At 44.9% G+C, this 20,003-nt stretch overlaps 1 protein-coding gene across 1 annotated transcript in view; it reads right to left on the minus strand.

The window, feature by feature from the left end:
- The window catches only part of CPS1 (carbamoyl-phosphate synthase 1), a 159,203-nt gene that overhangs the window by 90,847 nt on the left and 48,353 nt on the right, over window positions 1–20,003 (minus strand). Inside the window, exons 10-18 of the mRNA XM_069225655.1 lie at window positions 15,818–15,959; window positions 15,042–15,119; window positions 14,776–14,874; window positions 13,333–13,428; window positions 11,960–12,149; window positions 7,189–7,346; window positions 2,814–2,942; window positions 2,150–2,294; window positions 1,311–1,521 (exon numbers count right to left, since the gene is read on the minus strand). Of these exons, the coding sequence (XP_069081756.1) occupies window positions 1,311–1,521; window positions 2,150–2,294; window positions 2,814–2,942; window positions 7,189–7,346; window positions 11,960–12,149; window positions 13,333–13,428; window positions 14,776–14,874; window positions 15,042–15,119; window positions 15,818–15,959 (1,248 nt within the window). The remainder of the gene's footprint in view (window positions 1–1,310; window positions 1,522–2,149; window positions 2,295–2,813; window positions 2,943–7,188; window positions 7,347–11,959; window positions 12,150–13,332; window positions 13,429–14,775; window positions 14,875–15,041; window positions 15,120–15,817; window positions 15,960–20,003) is intronic.

Genomic DNA, 20,003 nt, shown 5'->3' on the forward strand with positions numbered 1-20,003 from the left:
TCTGCTGGTACCTTTTCCAGTGTACACCCAGCACAGCTTTGAGCAGCATTTTTTGTGAGAGAGAAAAATACCATTTAAAAAGTATTTTAAGACCACATTGCAGCGCGTAGCTGAAGATATGTGTAACAGTATTTCATATGAGGATGCTGTCCTCAGATCACATTTATCCTCAGCTCACGAGAGAAGACTGGATGCGTTTAGTGGATTTACAGAGTCTGTTTCAACATTCCAGTACCTCATCAGAATCACAGTTGGAAAGACTCATTTTCAGTGCAAAGTTCCACCATTTGGACTGAAATCAACTCCTAGGAAGGTCTCCAACTGCATGACAGTAATCGCCCTCGCTTGGACGACCGATTGATCAAGGCACGATCTGCACATCGGACACAATTGGACTTCAACACAACAGCCACATTGCTACAGGTCTACATTTCAACTTCAAAAAGTCAACATTGTCTCCAGTATGTCATAAAGAAACAGTATTCTCTGTGAGTATTATTCTGTCACCTAATAGATATAATTCCCCTGCACTTTTTTTTCCCAACAGAGAGCGAAGGTGAAAAGGTTATTTGAGATACTGTTACTCATATCTTCGGCGAGGTGCTGCATTATAGTCTTAAAGTACTTATGAATGTTTTTTTTTTTTCCAGACACAAAAAATGGTGGTAGAGCTGTGCTATCTGTAGACGGAAGGAAGTGCCACCAGACTATTTACCAAATGAGGTGTCTACCTCCAACTGCAGATTGCCTTTTACATACACAAGAAGTGTTCTGGGGTCCCTGCATATAAGTGGGAATATTTACATTTGGGATTAAAAGTGAGGATCCTATGATGCAGAACCATGATTTAATCAGTGTCATACTCGCAGGCCTGTCGTGGATAGAACTTATTCAAGGTTACAGGAAAGGTTTCTTGTCAACTTTTTTTTTTACATTTCATAAAAATGATAAATTATATATATTAGCAGCTTCAGAGTTCAGGGCAGAGATGTTTCAGACAGCTCCCGTGGGTTCACTTTACAGTACTCTCAGCAGACTATAATTGCTACTATAAAAAAATGGTGATCTATCTTACATCTACCTTGAAAGGGATTGAATCCAACAATAGATTATTACTATTCCCAAGTTTCTGCCACTGATCCCTTAATTTACTGCTTTTATTTCCACCAATTTTGCACCTCTTTCGCCCCTGCATGGAAGTATATTTTCTTGCACTACTTGTACCCACATCCACTACAATACATTTATTATATTTATTATATATATATGTGTCCATTTCAAGGAAATACCGCAGTGAACTCCTTCCTTACCCAGTAGCTTTGGATGCCAGTGCAGAGCTCCTGGAGAGCCTGGCATTGACCTCAATGATGACATACTCCAAGGATGTGGGGTGCAGGGCAAACTGGATGTTGCATTCACCCACGATGCCCAGGTGCCGCACCACCTTGATAGACACAGCTCTCAACATCTGGCACTCTTCATTGGAGAGAGTCTGACAGGGGGCCACCACGATGGAATCTCCTACACATCAACAAATAAACAAAAATCAATGATTAATAGCTGACACCACACCTTTCAGTCTGGCTATGGCGGTACTCTACCCTGACTCAGAGGAGTCCTACGTCTAGATGAGCTGACAAGGGCGTAACAGAAAGAAGGGAACTTTCTGTATCATAGTGAAGCTTGGAAATTTGTAGTGCTGAAGAAGTGCCCTTAGAGAAAACTCATATTTAGTTAGCGTTGGACCAGAGGACCTGGAGGCCCAGCCATAGAACCCCAAATGTCTTTCCTGGTTCCAGGTGCCGACTATCAATCCTAGACATTAAGGATGAGGTAGGAAGAAAAACAGATTTCGGCCTTCTGTGAAATGCAGAGGAGCAAAGAGAAGGATGTGTGAAGCAGGACTCAACAAGACTTGCACCTTTCTAAAATTCCTAAGGCATCACTTTCAATATTGCAACGTGGTACGATTTTGACGTGGTCTTAATAATGGACTCAAACATAGTCCCAACATAGGCCTTCAGATGCAGATGCCACCCAGATCGCCCTTCTGGGATGAGATAGTCTAGTCAGTCGCAGATGGGCTGGCATATAGAGGCATATATATGGTCCCTGATTTTGGAAGTAATGGCATGAAAGATTGTCCTACCTGTGTGCACTCCCATGGCATCGACGTTCTCCATGTTACAGACTGTGACACAATTATCTGCGGCATCTCTCACAACTTCATACTCAATCTCCTTCCATCCCACAACTGATCGCTCCACTAGGATTTGGTTGGTCATTGCAAACGCCTGCGAAAAGTAAAAAAAAAAAAGGGAATGCACGTTTTTAATATTGTCTCACTATCAACCCTGGAGCATGTTTAGCAAGGCCAGCACTTAAAAAGCTACCAGTGAGGGCACTAGGTGGCGGTAGTCGAGCAGTCTTGACAACAAATAACCGTGGGAACTCTACAGATGAAAGGCAATTACCGGCTTAATAGAGGAAAGGGACGCTTACATACATTCAGATCAAAGCATACTTTCAGTTGGGGGCACTTTTTGGCATCAGGTTTGGAACACATACCAGTGAGTTGGGATTGTGTCAATGTGATGCTCTCCTTAATTTTCACAGCACTGGCATTTGAAGGATAAAGGGATCTTTTCATTGTTTCTTTCACAAATAAACACAGTCATCGTAGAAAACAGAAACAGAAAAGTTAGAGTTGAATGGCCCATAGAAGCAGCCCATTTCCTCTTGGTCTAAAATCACAGGCCCTACGTGGACTTCAGTGTTCTTTTAATGCCTTCAAGTTTAACCTAAAGCCTTACCTTAGTAGCAAGGTCGGTCAGCTTCTCCTTGTCTGGACATAGGCCTGAGCCCAGCCCACCCAGAGCATAGGCAGAGCGAATCATGACAGGGTAGCCAATCTTATCCGCAGCCTGCAGAGCATCTTCAACCTGCCAACAAAGAATACTTGTTAGACCATTGGGAACCCTTCCAGAATCTGGGTGGCGTAAGTGGAGGGTGCAGCTGGGTGCGAAGTTCTGATGGTGGTGCTCACTTATTATGTGGTCTCTAAAAATGGCTGTTACTCTGAGGTCCTAACCTTGGTATTAAGCAAGGACAGATGTGAGGTGGGTGTGTAGGAATGGCTGCTGCAAAGAGGGCTGTGGGCTTTGTGAATAACGTAGACTGGGACAGATTGTGAGGTATTTAAGTATGGCACCTGTTGGGGGTTCATAACAATGGTAGAGCAGCTGTGCTCTGGGTGTGGAACAAAATCAAGAATAGAGAGGAGAACCATTCCACAAGGAGCATCAAACTGGAATAGACAAGTTAGCCATCAATCTTGGGCAAGGGGCTGGGCCAGAGCCCACTCTATGTAGATATTGAACACAACGGGCCTTCGATAACGGACATTTAAGTCTTTCTACATGTGAAACCTAACGTACAATTCTTCCATAGTCTCCCACCACTCCCTGGTCTCTCCATCTTCTTTCAGGTTCCATTCAGGCACTGTTATATCACTCTGTGATGATACCTACAAATTATTTGGCTGTTTAATGTGTTCATACAAGAGTAATGTCGCAGTCATTCACGACAACCATAATGTGTGCCAAATGAGCGCTTGCATGTAGTCAACCACCCGATTTTATCTCTTTTTGTGATCCATGCTACACAACACAGCACTAACACTGGTGCTCACTCGCTAAACGCAAGGTCCAACAGCACAATGCAATCACTGACACAGCCTGACAACAAAATCACTAATAACACCTCCAGAGGGGCACACTGTCACTAAGCAAACAGTCCACAAATGCATCACTATCACTGCCCTAGAGCACAGCAGCATGACTGTTCGAACAATGCACCACTGCTGCTGCCTGAGAACACCGTCCACTGTACAGGGCAGTCACTGGCTACACATTTTGTTCTAGTGCACAACCCTGTCCATGAATGAACACACAGTCTCGGTGTGCAGCACTAGCACTGAGTGATCACCCTGTACCAGGGCGCCTCATTATCGCTAACTGAAATGTCCCAAGTGCAGTACTGTTAAGGCTTTAACACCATCACTTAGAACAACACTGTTGTAGAGCACAGCACAATTACTGGCTGAACACCAGGGTCACTAGAATTATGCGACAGGGTTGTCTAAATTATGTCTCAAGAAAAGGTAAATTAAGAGACATAAGGTGGCACTTTTTGTAATAGTATTACTTCATTATTTTGGCATTTTTAAATGTTAACACTATATGGGTAAACGTTTTACCTAATTAATTCCAGTTCAATGCCCAAATACAGTAATCAGCAACTGAAATGTGACCATCAACCTTTATGAAGGTGCTCAGGAACGTGTGTTGCTGCATTTAAGTAACTTTTGATCCATTTGAGCTAGAAGCAAATTGATTTTGCTAAAATCTGCAAATCATGGAATAGATAATGCATTATTTGGCAAATACACCAAATCCATAATTATGTAGAAAATGTTGTGTGTTAAGATTTGCATAATTCCAGTGGCTTTGCTGAACAAAACCATAGTCCAGCATTGGTGCAGACTGAGCCCGTAGTCCTAGAGTGCAACTCTATCATCGCCCTAGAACTCATTACCGCTCACCACATGGTCCCATGGCAGCACTGTTACTGACCAACCACATTATCCTAGAGCGCATCACTCCCACTGACTGAGCATCTTCTTCAGAGAGAAGTACCAACATTGATTCAGCACACTGTACCAGAGCACGTCATTATCACCAAGAATAATGGCCAAGAGTGCAGCACTGTCTCTGACTAATCACACTGTCCCAGAATACAGCACGTCCACTGCATGAGCACACTGCCCCAGAGCATCTCATTATTACTACGCATAGCAAGTATGCTATCACTGATTAATCCATTTTTTGCGCAGACAACTATTGACTAAATGCACTGCCCTACCCCACAATGTAACTCAGAGTACCCTTTCCTGATCTGCATTACTTTCATAGTCCTGGAGCTCCTTATTATATTGAGTACTATGTCTCAGAGCGCTGCGCTGCTACAGAGTAAGCTCACTATTGTTGAGAGCATCACTGTCACTAACTAAGCATACTATGCCAAAGTGCACCACTAGCACTGACTCAGAACGCTGGTCTAGAGCGCAGCATTAATGCTCACTAAGGGCCGCATTTAGATTCTGCCGGGTGGCCCACTGTCTGTCAGGGTCGAAGACGTCATTTCCTGTTCTACCCAGCTGGACTACCGCCTCCAATATTTTGAGATCTCTTCTGGCCCTGCAGAGATTCTTGTGCCTTTAGAGGTGCTGTTGTGAAAGTGGCTTCTCCTAAAGCACTGAAAGTTTGGTGAGCAGCTGCCATGTTTTAGAGAGCTGCTCATCTAACTTTTTTTTTCCAAAAACAAATTCCAGAAGTGGGAGTTTGCTTTTGAAAAACAAAAAATCATATGACCCTGACCCCAGTATGAGGTTATTTTTCTATTTTTGAAGTTTAGGATCCCCAGGATTTTCCTGCTGGTCCCATACTGAACAAACAAGCATTTGCAATGCAATGGGTCTCGCATTTGTTTTATTTAGAGCTATTAGCGTTGTAAAGTCCTAACCGGACTTTTCCTGCCACAAAAATTGAAAATGAAAAGTAATACAGTTTTACATAAGCGAGACGATTTAAAGGGCTATGCCATGAGCATGAGCATGAAGGAGCACACATAAGGAAACAGAAGTTCGCTCGCAGTCAAATGTATTGCCAGTTATGCAATTATCTATGTAACAGGGTCGATGGCGTGCAAAGCTCTCAACTACTGCCCAGCGAGATCATGCTGCGTAAGAAATTTTAAAAAAAGAGCTCAGAAGCCATGTGAAATAATGGAGCCTCGTATGTTTTCAGTAGTTTACCAGTGCTCTCAAGAAGGGCTACACACTGGAAAAGGGATGACGTATGCATGCCTTTCACAAATGAAATCAAGCGAATTTTAAAAGGTAAGCCCACGAATGAATGAAACAGATGGGCGTGGTTAAATGCCCACAGAGAGATTACAACAGGGGCCAGAGCGCTTGCGCACTCAACCCTAAAATTACATCAGACTGTCAACGTAACATAGATTGGATGGTTTGATGCACCTACACTGACTGCACCAACTCGGCTGGACAGCCTGGTTAGGGTTTCTAATGGCAGCTACATCAGTGCATGATGGTCCACACAACTCAAAACAGAGTGGACAGACCATCTGTTTGATGGATGGGGTATTCTGTCCCATTAGCAAAGGAGTACCCTGTCTGCCACACTCTAAATCAGGCCCTAATTTAAATGACACTGAGCACAGCACCATCTCTGGCTAATCTTGTCGTTCCAGAGTGCAGCACTAGCCTTGACTGAACACAATGTCCCAGAGTACATGACTGTCACTGTTCTAAACCATATAGTTGTCACTAACGACAACCCCCTGACCACAGCACTATCACTCACTAAGCATATTGTTCCTAAATGCACCTTTTTCATTGACTGAATGCTCTGTTCCAGACTGCAGCGCTGCCGTTAACTGTCTAGAGCACATCTCAGTGTCTGGCAAAGCAAAGTCTCAGAACACAAGACTTTCATTTCACTGGGCATGCTGTTAAAAAACGTAGTACTATTACTGATTATGTACACTGCACTATCACACGCCAAGCACAAATTTCCAGATCACAGCACTAGTACACACAAATACAGACTGCAAACAATGTCCCATTGTGCAGCACAGTCCCAGGCTGACCACACCTTACCAAAGCAGGGCATTATCATATTTTAAGCACACTGCCCTATAGCACAACAATATTGCTGATTAAGCACACTCTCCTAAGGTACAGCACTATACTCACCAAGTGCGCTGTCCTAGAGTATAGCAAAGTTGCTGATGAAGGATGCTGTCCAAGAGTGAAACACTATCACACATTAAGCTCACAGTCCCACATTACAGCACTATTATTGACTGGTCATACTGTCCCAGAGCAAAGCACTATCATACTCTAAGCACACTGTCCCTGAGCACCGGGCTGCCACTGACTGAGCACGCTGTTCCAGAGTGGTGTATTATCAGACTTAAACACACTGTCTCAAAGCAAAGGGCTATTACTGACTGAGCACATATCTATAACTGAACACATTTCTACTATGCATAACTTTATTGTGAGCTCCCCGCACACCCGGATGGCGCAATATTTCAATTTACCGATTCAACAGCGAAGCTGGGTGCGATGGGCTCATTGATCTCATTCAGCTTGTCTGAGAAGAGCTGCCTGTCCTCTGTGAACATGATGGACTCCACTGAGGTTCCCAGCACCTTGACACCATACTCCTTGAGAACTCCTCGCTTGAAGAGCTCCACTCCTGAGGCAGAAATGGAAAAGAGGCGAGAGCAATATTAAGAAGCAGAACCACAGGAAAAACCCCAATCTGATTACATGACTGTGTGCTTTGTGTTCACCACAAACTGAATAATGTTTGGGTGCATCAAGAAAAGACATGAGGAACACATTCAGTGTCATAACCATGCACTACCTGAACACACTCCATCAAAAAGCAACCAACTTAACCCACTCCCCATCCCCATTTTTGACAAATTAATCTCAGCAGACTATCGGGTAGTGACATGCGTGACGGGTCTGTGCACGGGGCCCCTGCACGCCACGCCAATTGCATGGTGTAGGAGGCTAGCCTGGCTTATAGTGGGTATCTTGTGGTACTTACACCTTGTGCCAGGTCCAGTTATCCCTTATTTGTAGATTAGTAGTGTTATAGCAGCTTAGGCTGATAGAGGTAGCTATAGCAGAGCAGCTTATCCTGAACTAGGAGACATGCAAAGCTCCTACTATACCACTTATATCACTTAGCACTATATCATAAGAAACAAAATACTCAGAGTAACTAAAAATAAAGGTACTTTATTTTAGTGACAATATGCCAAAAGTATCTCAGAGGATATTCTCCCTTAGGAGGTAAGTAATATACACAAAATATACACACAAACCGAAATCAGGTAAGTAAACAGTTAGAAAAGATTCTGCAACAACGGAAGGTGCCAGGAACTTCTCCTTTGGTCAAATGATGTCCCACGGCGTGCTGGAGGATGCAGAGTTGTGTCCACGCAGAAAGACTGTAAACAAGCCTTGCTAGCTGCAAGAGTCACGGTTAAAGATTTTGGGTGCTGCCAGGGCCCAGGAAGGACCAGGAGGTCGCCCCCTGGAGGAGGAGACAGAGGGGGCGCTCAGCAACACAGAGAGCCCACACAGAAGCAGGCAGCACCCGCAGAAGCACCAGAACAGGCGTTCAGAAGATCTGAGCACTGCGGTCGTCTCAGCACAACAAAAGGGAGTCCCATTAAGTCGGAGTCCAACTCAGCGAGTTGGGCAATGCAGGACGGAGTGCTGGGGACCTGGGCACAAAGGAAGTCTTGCAAAAGTGCACAGAAGCCCTAGCAGCTGCAGTTCACGCAGTACACAGGATTACTGTCTGGCGCGGGGAGGCAAGAACTTACCTCCACCAAATTTGGACAGAAGGGCCACTGGACTGTCAGGGACACTTGGATCTAGCTCCTGTGTTCCAGGGACCACGCTCGTCAGGATGAGAGGAGACCCAGAGGACCGGTGATGCAGAAGTTTGGTGCCTGCGTTGGCAGGGGGAAGATTCCGTCGACCCACAGGAGATTTCTTCTTGGCTTCCAGTGCAGGGTGAAGGCAGACAGCCCTCAGAGCATGCACCACCAGGAAACAGTCGAGAAAGCCTGCAGGATGAGGCGCTACAATGTTGCTGGTAGTCTTCTTGCTACTTTGTTGCAGTTTTGCAGGCGTCCAGGAGCAGTCAGCGGTCGATCCTTGGCAGAAGTCGAAGAGGGAAGTGCAGAGGAACTCTGGTGAGCTCTTGCATTCGTTATCTGGTGAGACACCCACAGGAGAGACCCTAAATAGCCCTCAGAGGAGGATTGGCTACAGAGAAAGGTAAGCACCTATCAGGAGGGGTCTCTGATGTCACCTGCTGGCACTGGCCACTCAGAGGTGTTCATTGTGCCCTCACACCTCTGCATCCAAGATGGCAGAGGTCTGGGACACACTGGAGGAGCTCTGGGCACCTCCCTTTGGGAGGTGCTGGTCAGGGGAGTGATCACTCCCCTTTCCTTTGTCCTGTTTCGCACCAGAGCAGGGCTGGGGGGATTCCTGAACCGGTGTAGACTGGCTTATGCAAGGGGGGGCACCATCTGTGCCCTTCAAAGCATTTCCAGAGGCCAGGTAAGGCTACTCCTCTCAGGCCCTTCACACCTATTTCCAAAGGGAGAGGGTGTAACACCCTCTCTCAGAGAAAATCCTTTGTTCTGGCTTCCTGAGACTGGGCTGCCCAGGCCCCAGGGGGGGGCATAAACCTGTCTGAGGGTTGGCAGCAGCGGTAGCTGCAGAGAAAACCCCGGAAAGTTAGTTTGGCAGTACCCAGGCTCTATGCTGGAGCCCCAGGGATGCATGGAATTGTTCCCCTAATACCAGAATGATATTGGGGTGACAATTCCATGATCCTAGACATGTTACATGGCCATGTTCGGAGTTACCATGGTGACGCTACATATAGGTATTGACCTATATGTAGTGCACGCGTGTAATGGTGTCCCCGCACTCACAAAGTTCGGGGAAATTGCCCTGAACAATGTGGGGGCACCTTGGCTAGTGCCAGGGTTCCCTCACACTAAGTAACTTTGCACCTAACCTTCACTAAGTGAGGGTTAGACATATAGTTGACTTATAAGTTACTTAAGTGCAGTGTAAAATAGCTGTGAAATAACATGGACGTTATTTCACTCAGGCTGCAGTGGCAGTCCTGTGTAAGAATTGTCTAAGCTCCCTATGGGTGGCAAAAGAAATGCTGCAGCCCATAGGGATCTCCTGGAACCCCAATACCCTGGGTACCTATGTACCATATACTAGGGAATCATAAGGGTGTTCCAGTGTGCCAATCAGAATTGGTAAAATTAGTCACTAGCCTGCAGTGACAATTTTAAAAGCAGAGAGAGCATAAACACTGAGGTTCTGGTTAGCAGAGCCTCAGTGATACAGTTAGGCACCACACAGGGAACACATACAGGGCACACTTTATGCGCACTGGCGTCCTGGCTAGCAGGATCCCAGTGACACAGGCAAAAACAAACATACACACAGTAAAAATGGGGGTAACATGCCAGGCAAGATGGTACTTTCCTACTCCGCCATCGCCAGGCTGCCTGGCGGTGGAAGCCTGGCGGTGGCGGAGTTACTCCAGTGGCGGTTCTGCCACATTTATTATATGGCGGTCTGGGGCGCCATGCCGGTGGCAGTAATTATCGTCACCGCCGGCATGGCGGCCCAGACCACTGTGTTCATAATGAGGGCCATAGTTCTATTCCGCCGATTGACCTTCTTAATTGGAGTGTCAATGAACCCTTAAAGGGTGACAAGCATCAGCTCCTTTAAAGTCCTTGCTGTCAGCAGACACTCATACCCAACTACTTTACATTCCACTTCATCAACAACATTTCTTTAAGTAATTCACTGAAATTCCCATAGGGACTCTGAACCTATGCCTGTTCATATTGTGCCTAAGTGTACCAAAGATCAGAGGTTTGGTGCTCACTACACAACAACTATTGGCCTTTCTGAAAAACAGCAGAGGATTGATGAACCTAAGTGCACTTTAGCAACCACCAATAAATGCCAGGGGACATTTTAACTAGACAGGGTGAAATTTTCATTATGCCGGCGTAATCCCACGTAATTTCGCCTAATGCTTGATATCTGAAATTCCCGAAAGTGCACTATTATGGTAAATTACGTAATTAAGTGGCGTTCATTGCAAAAGATTAGTGAGAGGACATGAATAGCTTGAATGATAAGAATGCAGGCGGCTACTGTTTGTGACACTTGTGTTGTTTGTGGTACTTTCTATGTCTAAATGCACCCTTTTGTCCAAAATGAATTGTTCAACAATTTAACATAATTACGCAAATGCAAACGAAGCAAATTTCGCACGTCCTAATTTTAATTGAATGAAGCCCTAAATGTAACCAAATTAGGCCGCTTTCCTTCCGCTTTCGCACCTTTTTTATTTCATCTTTAACCAGTTTAGACCAGATACATTCTCAAAACTGACCATTCTGTTTTCATAGTCAAACTCAAATCACCCAGGCTAAGCATAGTGTCTCACCGAGTGTCACTTTAAGATTCAAATGCATATTGATGATGTATTCTCTCTGACTGTGTGTCAGGTGTGGAATCTGTGGAATCTCTAAAGGCCATGTACAACATTCCACAAGAAAATAACACAAATAGAAATAACTGGACTGAGAAGAGAGTATTTGTATCTTAATTACTCTGCTTATGTTATTTATTCATTCATGTATTCATATATGTATTTATTTACTTACGTATGGGTATTAAAAATTCAAATTATACAGATGTTATGTTAAAAGAATGCAACAACTCCCCATAGAAACATTTGGAAAGGAGGCTCTGTAGGGGGCGTGTTAAAAGTGGGAACGTAGGCAGGGGGATCCCAGAGAGAAAGGAGTTAATTGAATTCAGTTCCAACTATCTGTGACGACTCAAGGGCTGCCCAAAGAAAGAAGATTTTTTTACGAGATAGAACACGATTCATGAAGCGTTTAATAATCTCAAAGATTTTATGATCCGGAATTGAAATAAAATGTCCAACATGGAGTTGCCTACCTTCACAATAAAACTGCTAAACATAGGCCCACATCAAGGTGTAACGTAACATATATGTAATGAGATATCTCAAATTCCTGCACTTCCGGAATATTCCAGAATCTGGTGTCACTACCCACTTATGTTATGATTTATTAACAAATATTGCTTTGACTGTATTTAATCAAAATATGTGAAATGCACATGATTAAACTCCATGCACAATCTGATTGGGTTAAACAAGACCACAGAATTTGGGGGGCACGCCCCTAAACAACTCACCGCAGTTGAGGGCTGTCTGCCCACCCATGCCTAGAATCAAACCATCTGGCCTTTCTTGCTTGATGATTTCGGTGACAAACTGTGGGGTGATGGGCAGGAAGTAGACGGTGTCGGCCTGCTTTATGCCCACCTCGTTGGTCTGCACGGACGCAATGTTGGGGTTCATGAGGACAGTTTTCACGTTTTCCTCCTAATAATGAGAGGACACATCAGACCTGTGCAGAGACAATCTCAGACTTGTGCACCTCACATCAATATGTGTCTGAATATGAATCACTTTGGTTACCAGCCACATGAATAATAGTCGCTGCTGCATCCTAGGTGCCTTCGTCTAGCTCCCTATCCCAAGCATGCTGGATAAGCACATTCCATGGGTACCACTTATTGAGTGGCACCGGTGGTAAGTTGTTTTCCCCACACACTAGTATTCTGTTGGTCGCTGTCACTTAGGGCCTCATTCCGACCCTGGTGGTCATAGACCGCCAGGGTGGAGGCCGTGGGTAGCACCGCCAAAAGGCTGGCGGTGCTACATGGGCAATTACCGCGGTCAGAAAAGGGCAACCGGCGGTTTCCCGCCGGTTTACCCCCGCCCAAGGGAATCCTCCATGGCGGCGCTGCCTGCAGCGCCGCCATGGGGATTCCGACCCCCTTCCCGCCATCCTGTTCCTGGCGGTTGTTACTGCCAGGAACAGGATGCCGGGAACGGGTGTCGTGGGGCCCCTGGGGGCCCCTGCACTGCCCATGCCACTGGCATGGGCAGTGCAGGGGCCCCCTAACAGGGCCCCATTAAGATTTTCAGTGTCTGCCTTGCAGACACTGAAAATCGCGACGGGTGCCACTGCACCCGTCGCCCCCCTTCAACTCCGCCGGCTCCATTTGGAGCCGGCTTCATTGTTGAAGGGGCTTTCCTGCTGGGCCGGCGGGCGGCCTTCTGGCGGTCGCCCGCCGGCCCAGCGGGAAAGTCGGAATGACCGTCGCGGTCTGTTGACCGCGGAGTGGTCTTCCGACGGGGTTACTTTGGTGGGCGGCCTCCGCCGCCCGCCAAAGTCGGAATGACCCCCTCAGTGTGCTTTCCCTTAATGTAACTGTAAGTGGCTGCAAGTAATTCCTTCCCTAGTTTAGGTAAAACCAAGAACAGGCAAACTGTAAAGATTTGGAGGCAAACCCAAAAAATTACTGCAACAGAATGAGAATAAGTTGGTGACAATCTCTATCCCAGTTTTGATGTAGGCAAGCATTTCAAGACTGTGCTATGTGCTATAACTTGTAAAGCAGTCCCAGGTCGGTAAATCGCAGTGTACCCAGTGGAATGAGTGATAAAACGTCAGACTTGACTTTAGAGTGATAGACAAGCCAGTCCAACAGACTCTTACCTTCATGGCTTTCACAGCCTGTGATCCTGAGTAATCAAATTCTCCCGCCTGACCGATGGACAGCCCTCCGGAGCCGAGGATCAGCACCTTTGAAACCTAGCAGAGGTGGGCAATGTGAAAGCATGAGTGAGGCAATACCAACATCCTCAAGTTAAATGGAGTGCGCAAAGGCTCTTGGTTCAGCATAAATAAAACTGTCCACATGGTCAATCACCAGATTAAGTGTTCATTGAGCAAAGAGGAAAGCACCCAAACAGAACAAGGAGCGATGACAAGGGAAGAAGAAGCAAACCAATGATAATTGTAGGGACGTGAGATAAAACAATAAAGAGATGAAAAGAGGAACGAAGAAATAGAAGAAAGAACCAATTTAGAGGTTCCATGAAAAAAAAGGCCCCTTCAAATAGCAGAAAAGCGAGAATTAAACCTAATTAACTAAGAACACCAGAGGAAAGAGTATTTGAGAAAACATTGTTTTGGGGGAAAACGCATTACTTCCAGGTGGTGGCATGTCACAGGATCAGGGCAGAGATCAGTGTAGGGTAAACCATCAGCCTCTACTTTAAAGAACTGTTAACCAACTGCTATGAGCTTGCTGCCATGCAGACATCAAGAGGACAGAAAAGGCTATTTCCAACAGAGCTTGCATCTCTTCCCAATGGCATCAAAGAATCAGCATATATGGTTAACGTACTCCTCCATCTAAGTGTAGGCATGCTGAGAATGGCTGTCCCCATCTTTATAGATCCCACCCATGACGTGACTTGATGAAGATAGCTAATCTCAATTTGGGAATATTCAGGGTTTGTGTGAGGGACAGCTTCTTTGAATGACTCCGCAAAACTCCTTTTCCACCTTCCTTCAACCCAAGGGCATACTTTTTGATGACAAATCCAGACATTGACAACACCAGTGTTTTCTGCTAAGATTCTTATCGTGGTTTTGGTCCAGAAGGCTGCAGAGGATAATCAGTCCCCTATGCCTTAACCTCCATGGATAGCAAAGCCTACTCTTTGCTGTGGGATCTGCAACTTTCAACTCATCATTACTCGTTCATGACCGCTCTTGTATTCCCTTAACCTGATCAACTGGTGGACTGGCTTTTCAGTGTACCCCTCTCCATCTGCTAGCTCCATTTGCACTCCTTGTCCTCACCACTATCCCTTTTTTCTTTCACAGACCTAGAAAAAGGCATTCCGTCCCGTCTCTGAAGCAAAGATGCCCTTGTGAAGCAGATCCTATCACCACTGTAGTGTCTGTGCTAGTCTTCACTGTACCATGGTCCTTGGCTGGTATGCATTCAAGTCCCACCCGTATGCCTGTTCAAATAATTCAATGTAAATATAAACCTGTACTTCAGTCACTGACCTCAAGCATTGCCAGTATTTGCTCTCAATACAATCTTATTGTCTATTAAATTAAGAGTCCCATCCAAGTGCTTACATCAATTCGAGATGATATCAGTGCCGGCTTTGGCATCACCGATGCCAGGGTGGTGCCTTTTCCCTTCTTTATCATAGACATGAAGACGTCGAAGAGGAACTGCAAATAAATAAGGCAACATGGCATTTTCATTTTAATAATAGCACAGAAAGTACTGGAGTAAGTGGGGGACAAATATCTCAGGTAAATCTGTGACACAAGCTAGTGCAAGCCCTCCTTGCCCACCACTCATGTCAAGATAGCACATCCTGCGCTGCTCGTCTTACCTCTGTGTCCACTGGCCCTGGACTGGCCTCCGGGCGGAACTGCGAAGTGAAGATGGGCTTGGTCTCGTGCATAATTCCCTGAAGTGTGACATTAAAGGAGAAATTATTGGCAATGCGAAGGTTAAGGCAGGACAAGTTGCGCAATCTCAAAACAGCATGCTGACTTAAGGTTTTACAGGGTTAAATAAATAAATTTCACATTCGGGAACAGACAACAGGATGACAGGAAACCGGTTAGGAAAAGCTTAACTGGAAGGCATTTGTTGTGCATATTTTACAGACGCTCAGGGCACTTGGAGCAGATGATACCTCCTCAAAAATATAAAGTAAGATGACTTTCCTCTCCCAGGATTTAAAAAAAAGTCCACTCGCACCTTTTAGAAACTCCAAGCCCGCAAAACAATTAGGGCCATGTGCCATGATTGATTGGTTTTGTTCAGGGACACTTTCACTTTGTTCAGAACCTATGCAAAGCCGGTTTTACGAGAACAACGTAAACTGGGCATTAAAATGGGACCTGTCCTATCAAGTCAGACAAGAAGAACACTTTGTCCCATTTGCTGCCTCAGCGCCAGTCCAGCAAAACAATGTTCACAGAAATCCAACCATGGTGAGTCAAAGGGAGGACTCACAGATTACACGTTACCCTGTGCCCAAGCATTAGAGAACGGACTATCTTTTGGACTTTGGAAATGAAATTTAATCTTGATTTCAGTAAGGGATTTTCCTTGAGATGGAGCTTTGCACCCACGTTATAGGATCAGGTCCCTTCGTACCTCATTGGTTTGGTCGTTGCCATTCACAAAGAGTGGTTTCCAGCCGGCAGGCAGAGTATTGGCATCCACTCCATAGGCATGGTTCTGGGCTGTGATGAAGGCCTGTCCATTCATCTTGTTCAAGACTGGCTGGTTTTGCCCCCTAAAGACAGAAGAAGAAAAAACAACACTGGCTTCAGCTTTGTTTGTAGCCCAGCTCAGCCTACTAGAATATGAAGATTAAATAATCTGAAATATCTTGCCATGCAGATGGGAGGAATCTAAAAACAAATACAACACTGAGACCCTGCATTTTATCTTCTGTGAAACAAGAAACAACAGCCTTACATGTCCCCTTACGTCCTGTCTGGTTGTTCCATCAAACCGAAAGAAAACCATTTCACTCCTGCATAGATACAGAGGTAGCAGAGGTAAAAGAAGACAAAAAAGGCCAATAAATGAAATGCTTTTCATGCCTGCACTACTTCCCAGTGCAGTGGAAGCCTCCACCATGTCTTTGCGGTTCACAATGGTAATATCGTAATTCCATGTGAATCAAAAGGAAAAGGATGATGCCGAAGGCCGTTCCCTTATTTCTTGTAATTAGCAAAGACATACAAATAGTTTGTGACCACGGTGATTCGCAAAGCACTAAATGCTGTCAGCTAGTCTTGTTAGCAGGTCAACATTTGTAAAGTGGAAGCTGTTTATGATGGATAGCTTCCACTTGCTGCCTGGTCGGCTTAAGGGTTATTGGTTGCAATACCAACATTTTGGGAATGGAAATGCAGCGAAAGAGGTTTGCAGCCCCTGAATACTTTATTTTATAAATTTGCAGCCGTTCACAAGCATTCAAAGAGTGCCTTTTGCCTCAGAAATATCAAGGGGGTGAGGATTCTATGAGAGCTTGTTCCTTTGCGCTGTGCTAGATTGACACATCCTGAGCAGCACAAAGACGGGACAGGTCGCCTTGCAGATACTACACAGTCACAATTCTGTGAAGTGACATTTACAATAACATAACTGGCACAAGGTTCACTGAGTTCATTTTCTCTGCCTTTCACAAAATCACCTACAACCCTCTTTGTGACTCAATCCCCCGACCCCCACTTTAGGTATCTCAACAGACAGTTATAGGTCTTTAGAAGACAACATGTATTGTATTGTCAATTTACTGGTTGCATGTACGCCTAAACTTCATGCTGCTAAGAGATAAAAAAAGGACGAAAAAAACAATAAAATTGGAGAGAAGACAGAAGCTGTTCAGATGGGTAGGGGCTGATAACAGTAGCTTGAACAAGGAAGGTTTTAGTGCCTTGTAGAAGGGAAACAGTAAAACTACTTCTTGAATGTTTTTACAAAGGTTTTTTCCATTTTCTTATAGCCATAATGAAAACGATCGTATTACCGAATGTTTTAGTTCGGGTTTTAGGGATAACACATATCTAAGGGCCCCTCTGTTTCAAGGTTCATAATGGTCTTTAGAGAATGGATTTGGCTTTTAGAAAGCATGGGCTGTGCTATGCAGGATGTGATGAACCGTCACAATGGCAACAAAGAGAAATCACTTTCTTACTAGTAACCAATGTAGGTGCTACTACATTGCTGAGAAATATTGATAACTCAGGGTGGTAGTTCGCACACGGCCCGTCACATTTTGAATCATCCGGAGGTGGTTTGAAGACTTATCAGCCACCCCCAAATAACAAGCATTTCAATACAGGGAGTGCAGAATTATTAGGCAAGTTGTATTTTTGAGGATTAATTTTATTATTGAACAACAACCATGTTCTCAATGAACCCAAAAAACTCATTAATATCAAAGCTGAATATTTTTGGAAGTAGTTTTTAGTTTGTTTTTAGTTTTAGCTATGTTAGGGGGATATCTGTGTGTGCAGGTGACTATTACTGTGCATAATTATTAGGCAACTTAACAAAAAACAAATATATACCCATTTCAATTATTTATTATTACCAGTGAAACCAATATAACATCTCAACATTCACAAATATACATTTCTGACATTCAAAAACAAAACAAAAACAAATCAGTGACCAATATAGCCACTTTTCTTTGCAAGGACACTCAAAAGCCTGCCATCCATGGATTCTGTCAGTGTTTTGATCTGTTCACCATCAACATTGCGTGCAGCAGCAACCACAGCCTCCCAGACACTGTTCAGAGAGGTGTACTGTTTTCCCTCCTTGTAAATCTCACATTTGATGATGGACCACAGGTTCTCAATGGGGTTCAGATCAGGTGAACAAGGAGGCCATGTCATTAGATTTCCTTCTTTTATACCCTTTCTTGCCAGCCACGCTGTGGAGTACTTGGACGCGTGTGATGGAGCATTGTCCTGCATGAAAATCATGTTTTTCTTGAAGGATGCAGACTTCTTCCTGTACCACTGCTTGAAGAAGGTGTCTTCCAGGAACTGGCAGTAGGACTGGGAGTTGAGCTTGACTCCATCCTCAACCCGAAAAGGCCCCACAAGCTCATCTTTGATGATACCAGCCCAAACCAGTACTCCACCTCCACCTTGCTGGCGTCTGAGTGGGACTGGAGCTCTCTGCCCTTTACCAATCCAGCCACGGGCCCATCCATCTGGCCCATCAAGACTCACTCTCATTTCATCAGTCCATAAAACCTTAGAAAAATCAGTCTTGAGATATTTCTTGGCCCAGTCTTGACGTTTCAGCTTGTGTGTCTTGTTCAGTGGTGGTCGTCTTTCAGCCTTTCTTACCTTGGCCATGTCTCTGAGTATTGCACACCTTGTGCTTTTGGGCACTCCAGTGATGTTGCAGCTCTGAAATATGGCCAAACTGGTGGCAAGTGGCATCGTGGCAGCTGCACGCTTGACTTTTCTCAGTTCATGGGCAGTTATTTTGCGCCTTGGTTTTTCCACACGCTTCTTGCGACCCTGTTGACTATTTTGAATGAAACGCTTGATTGTTCGATGATCACGCTTCAGAAGCTTTGCAATTTTAAGAGTGCTGCATCCCTCTGCAAGATATCTCACTATTTTTGACTTTTCTGAGCCTGTCAAGTCCTTCTTTTGACCCATTTTGCCAAAGGAAAGGAAGCTGCCTAATAATTATGCACACCTGATATAGGGTGTTGATGTCATTAGACCACACCCCTTCTCATTACAGAGATGCACATCACCTAATATGCTTAATTGGTAGTAGGCTTTCGAGCCTATACAGCTTAGAGTAAGACAACATGCATAAAGAGGATGATGTGGTCAAAATACTCATTTGCCTAATAATTCTGCACTCCCTGTAGTCAACTTGAGACACAAACAATGCTTGCATTGTCAGCATCTGGTAGGCATGGTCTATAAAGGGGGGTGTCTGTTTCACTAGCTTCAGATGCCAAGAACTGTTTTTTGCCATTTCAGACACATGCTGGTCAGGCAATAATTCAAAGTCTATATAAATCTACAGAATACATACATATTTGAAGCGGAGAGAGCATGGGCCAATAACCTTTGGCAAAGCCATGGAGTTCAGTTGGATCTTATTTTTTTTAGTAAATAGCAGTTCGGTTTTGGTAGTGTTCAACGTGAAACAATTGGCTGACATTCACTGTTGTTCCACCATCAGGATACTAGTTAACTTAAGCTGTGAGGCTGAGCTAGGCAGGCCCAATGACTTCTGCTGGTGAGCTTCGTATTATCAGTATACATACAAAAAAGCACTCTAATTCTCTTTGAAGCTCTGCCAGCAGTGGCAACTAGATGTTTAAAAGAAGAAGTGATAACATAGACCCCCCTAGGGAATGACACAAGAAATAGCCTTCACATCTTCATATGGCTCCCCGTTATCTCCAGGAAAACCATCTCTCAAGCACCAGTCACCAGAAGGCTGGAACACACTATATGCAGGAATCACCACCCAACACCTGAAGAGACTCCAGACGATACAGAATTCAGCTGCCAGATTCATCATCAACCTTCCTAAACAGACCCACATCACCCCCACCTCAGGAACCTCCAATGGCTCCCCATCCTGAAAAGATGCCTGTTCAAAATTCTGACACACGTCTACAAAGCCCTCCATGACCAAGGACCAGCATACATCAACCACCACGTGAACTTCCACCAACTCGAGACTCATTCCCTCCATCCACCTCACCCATGCACAAACTCCTTGCTTTGGCCATAGCCACAGTTGAGGCTGTTCCTTCTCCTGCCTTGCTGCCAAG

Source organism: Pleurodeles waltl, chromosome 3_1 (assembly GCF_031143425.1).
Source record: "Pleurodeles waltl isolate 20211129_DDA chromosome 3_1, aPleWal1.hap1.20221129, whole genome shotgun sequence".
NCBI lineage: Eukaryota > Metazoa > Chordata > Amphibia > Caudata > Salamandridae > Pleurodeles > Pleurodeles waltl.